Source organism: Saccostrea cucullata, unplaced genomic scaffold, assembly GCF_032062105.1.
Source record: "Saccostrea cucullata isolate Sc308-1 unplaced genomic scaffold, CSIRO_AGI_Scuc_v1 ctg10948, whole genome shotgun sequence".
Classification (NCBI taxonomy): domain Eukaryota; kingdom Metazoa; phylum Mollusca; class Bivalvia; order Ostreida; family Ostreidae; genus Saccostrea; species Saccostrea cuccullata.
Window position 1 is genome coordinate 6432 of NW_026922949.1, and position 4813 is coordinate 11244.

General features: G+C 32.9%; 1 protein-coding gene across 1 annotated transcript; it reads left to right on the forward strand.

The window, feature by feature from the left end:
* Positions 1-448: 448 nt before the first annotated feature.
* LOC134262860 (piggyBac transposable element-derived protein 4-like) lies at positions 449-2719 on the forward strand. Its single transcript, XM_062745183.1, has 2 exons — positions 449-1202; positions 1933-2719. Exons 1-2 carry the CDS (start codon positions 851-853, stop codon positions 2073-2075), a joined length of 495 nt encoding a protein of 164 aa, XP_062601167.1. The 5' UTR covers positions 449-850; the 3' UTR covers positions 2076-2719.
* Positions 2720-4813: the final 2094 nt, after the last annotated feature.

Consider the following 4813-nt stretch of genomic DNA (forward strand, 5'->3'; position numbering starts at 1 on the left):
CATATTTATCTATATCATTTGAAAAGTTGGTGATATCATAATAATATTAGTTTAAATTTCCCGCACCATGGGAATTCAGTACTATTTCATGTTTCATTTCCGCCACATTTATCGTATTTTTAATCTGCTTACTCTGCAAATTAAAAAAAATATAATTGTCTGCTCATTTTTTTCATGCTCTGCCTTAAAAGTTTGCTCATTAAAAGTAATACATGTACTGTTAAAATTTAACCGCTAATTACCCGCTCTTATTTTTTTCATTAAATGTCCGACGAACATGAAATTCAATTGGTGTGGCCTCATGAATAAATATTACTTTACAGACCTGATGGCAAAATTCGACCACTCATCGACCACTTCAGCCGTGTCGCCAATTATTTCTACACGCCGGACAGGAATATTTGTGTTGATGAGTCATTAATTGGCACTAGAGGTCGAACCTCAATGCTGCAATACATACCCTCTAAAGCTGCAAAGTTTGGTGTTAAGTTCTGGGTATTGGCTGAAAGCGCTACTGGATATGTTGCTCACTTAAAATGCTACTTGGGTAAAACCTTTACACCAACTTCAAATATGTTGCAAGGAACAGAAGTAGTATTACAACTTTTAAAAAATTGTAATTTACTCCGGAAAGGTTACCATGTTGTTTGCGACAGCTTTTTTGTAGTTTTGATTTGGCAAGAAGGTTGATTGACATGGGTACATATTTGACAGGGACACTACGATCCAACAGAAAAATGCCCCTTTCAATCAAAAACGCATATGTGGGACCAAATGAAAGTGTTTATGTCAGACAGGGTGACATTTTGGCCGCGGCTTACAAAGGAAGGGAGGGAAAAAGCCTGTAAGAATGTTAAGTACATTCATGAATGCCGAAAACTCCAACGGAAAGCCAAAAATAGTACATCATTACAATATGAACATGGGGGGAGTTGATGGAGCTGACATGTTATTGCATTTTTACAATGATAATCGAAAGTCAACTAAAGTTCGGAAGAAACTTGCGTTTAATATCATACACAGAATGTGCAGTAATGCATATATTTTGTATAAAAAAAATACGTCAGACATGCCAATAAAACCCAGATTGAGATTTGTACAGGAGGTTATAGAGGAGATCAGTAGAGAACATCATGCTAATAGAGGAAAGCCTGTTAGAGGGGTGATTAGGAATAGGAATATTGGGATACAACCTATTCAAGGTAAATAAACTTTGTATTATTTTAACTCTTTACAACTTAGTGAACTGTTATGCAACATACACTGAATGTTCACGTCATAGAAATAGAAATTTTCCATTTCCCCGCAAACACGTTTTAGCGTGGTACACGTTTCTCTAAAGTTTAGCGTAAATAATATTCTGCAGTTATATTTTAATACATAAATAACTTTTCTTATTTTTTGAGATTTTTGCAAGTATAAAATAGAAGGAAATTGGCATTAAATTAAAGATTAAATGAACATTTTGAAGTGCGTGAAAATGCGTGATTGCGGGGAAACGGTATATGCGTGATTTTGCGTTAGAAATAGGAAATGGTATATGAGTAAAAATGCCTGACTGTAGGGAAAGGGGTTAAGTTATATCTTATGGTTAATTTGTTGACACCCCTCAGCCTAATTAAACATAGGCTACGGTCTCTGAAGGTCTGTAACATAATTCAAATTTGCATCCTTGTCGTTTATTTTGTCCACATTATATACATAAAAACAAGTAAAAACTATTAATAAACATAAGTACGTATATGGGTATGAAATTCTGTGAATGGTTTGTTGACCTTTGATTGAATAAAATTGATAAACCTTTAATCTAAATAAATAATATTTAAATCAGACTGTCTTTAATCTTGAGACCTAAATCCATTTTTGAAGATATATGATAAGTTATAGCTTGCTGTAAGGGAAGCGAATTATTAACACTCTTTTATACTGCAGGTAACAAAGAAAAGGATTGCATCGTGTGTTCCGATCGCTCAACAGGGCAACGACGACGATCAAGATCGCAATGTAGAAGTTGCCGCAGAGGCCTACACTTTGCCTGTTCGGACAGGCATGTTTGTCCAGAAGAAGAAGAATAGTTTGGACTTGCGGCACTTAATTATGTTTTTATTTTTTACCAATGTTGGATTTTAGCAATCTGAGTAAAACATAAAAGTACTTGTCAATTCTACAATGTATCATTACAAACTTTTTTTTTTATTATTTCCCGACACTTAATTTTATTTGATGTCCATCACCGTGCTTCAGGATAATCTAAAGTAAATCCCCGGCCGTCACCACAATGTGACGAATATATCCAGGGTATCAACATATCATTTAATTTCTATGAAATACTTGATTCTGATTGGTTGAAAAATTCTTTTGATACCTGCATCAATAAAATCTAGAGTTCGCTTGCACTAAGCAGCCGGAACTACTTGGCAGTCTCTACATGTATATTTCCCGCTTCCAGGTTACTTACTTCTTGAAGGAATAATAAAATAATTTTACTTCAATAAATATTTTCCTGAATTTCGAAATCTGTCCGTTATGTTCCTGACTTATTTTCTACTTTCGTTTCTTGTTGAATTATCGCCCTTTGCTAAACAAATCAAATCGTCTGCATAACAACAGTACAGTTTTGGGAAAGAAAGAGAGAAATCGACATAATTTTGTAAAATGTTTGGCTTTGAGATGTCTGGTATGAACAATAGAATTCTGAAGAAACGTTTTTTATGCTACCAAAGAGAGGAAAACCATTAATCTGTTAAATTTTGGGAAACGGATGATCGTGAAAAACGACACTGCATGAATGAGGACATATTCGTTTAATCTAACACAGTCGACGGCAGACTCTTTCAGTTTTACAGCATTGACAGGTTGTGATACGTACAGTAACATGTGTATTTATGATATATTCAGATGAAAAGATGTGCAAATAGAAATCCAAAATTTCTGTGACCAACTGTTAGGATATTTGAGTAGCTTCCCTTTACATTTACGAACTTAGATAACTTACCGGGGAAAATATACCGATTGGGATAACACACCAGGTAAGTTTTTTGTGTTAAAGAACTGTAAATTATTTCAGAGAATGTTGGTAATGCCACGACAATATTTGAGAACGTTTCCTCGTTTGAGCCATTTTGAATTTCAGCAACGTTAACGTTATGTTGATGTATTCGTGCGCACTGTTTTTGATGCGTAAATTCAATAGAAAGCTGAAAGAAAGTTTCGTTTTATTTATTCAAAATCATAATTAAATGATAACAAATGAATGTAATATTTTTTCCTTTGATCGATGTATTAAAGAAAAATTTGGACAGAAAACTTTTTCATCAATGCGCGTAGCGCATTGATGAAGTTTTCCGTCCAAATTTTTCTTTGATACATCGATCAAAGGAAAAAATATTACATTCATTTCTTAAATGAAAAGCCATACTTGGGGCTCGCTTTGCACTAGAACTTACGACTAAGACCAAAATTTAATTCTGTTTATAACTTATTAAATTTGTTTATATTGAAAATCGTTTTTGAAAGGAATGGAATAATATATTTTACAATGGCATTTTTAAACAAAATCATTTATTTTGCAAAAATTTATAATCACTAAAGAGTTTGGGTTTTCGTCGTTAGTAAAAACTGTTCATAAGCAGGCCCCGATCTCTATTTTTCGTTGCTCAACAATATTATAATAAAAATTATACAAAAAAAAATAAATAAACATAAAATAAATAAATAAAATAAAAATCTAATAAAATATGGAGCTCAGATGCGCAAATTTTAATGACCAAAACCTAAACTATTATGATGCTTGATATTTTTCCGGAAGATTGTATTAAAAAAGACAGGTGCGATTTACGTTATGAATAAAACGTAATCGCGTTTTTTTTAAAATAACGTCACAAATGTCAAAACGTCATGTATCTACGTATGACGTTACGTATTTGGCAATTCAAAGATTTACGTTGGCATCTATCTTTTCACACATACTGATGTTATACTAGTACACATTATATTCCTGCTAACAATATTACATGAGGACATATTGATCTTCAACACATAAAGCACAAAATTACTATTTTTAACAACATTAATTTAATCATTGAATTCATATTTTCGGATGTAGTCGGTCCTTAAACACATCTGGCCGTGCCGTCAAATTGAATATAGCGCGTTTTCATTGCTTTTATTTAGATTATCTAATTTCTCCTCTACATAATTCCTTATTTCGTCAATCTTTATTGTGAATTAAGCGCTATTCAAAACTGGTATGTCTAATAGACGTAAGAGCTGTTTATGGCTTTGCAAAGATAAATAATGCAAACAAACATTGAAAGGGGAAAAAAGACAAGCTAATTTAAAACGCACATTTGTTGCATTTAATTTACAGTTATTTAACAGTGTAGGGTTATAGTTTTTCAATTTAAATTGAGTCAAAACAACATACATTTTGGTGTTCTAGAGTATTGAAAATGCATATAATTCCTTCAGGGTATTCTAACGCGCGGTGACAAGGTTTCGCGTGTGTTATAGAGATTTAAACGTCATGGATTTTTAAATATTTACATTCGCTGTGTTTTTCTTGTAAACCAACTGTGAAATTGATTTGAAAACCATTTTCGTGTATACTCAAGGAAGGTATACTCAAGTGTAGAAATATACACGGAGAAACGTGCGTTAACATGACGTCATAATGAGGCTGCAGCAACGTTAGTAAAAATGCAACGATATAGCGCGCTTCATGAAATATGCCTACGTGACAAGTCTGTGTGATTCATACACCAATAACACACACAAAACTGAAAAACATTCCTTAATTATAAAGAAAGAAAAA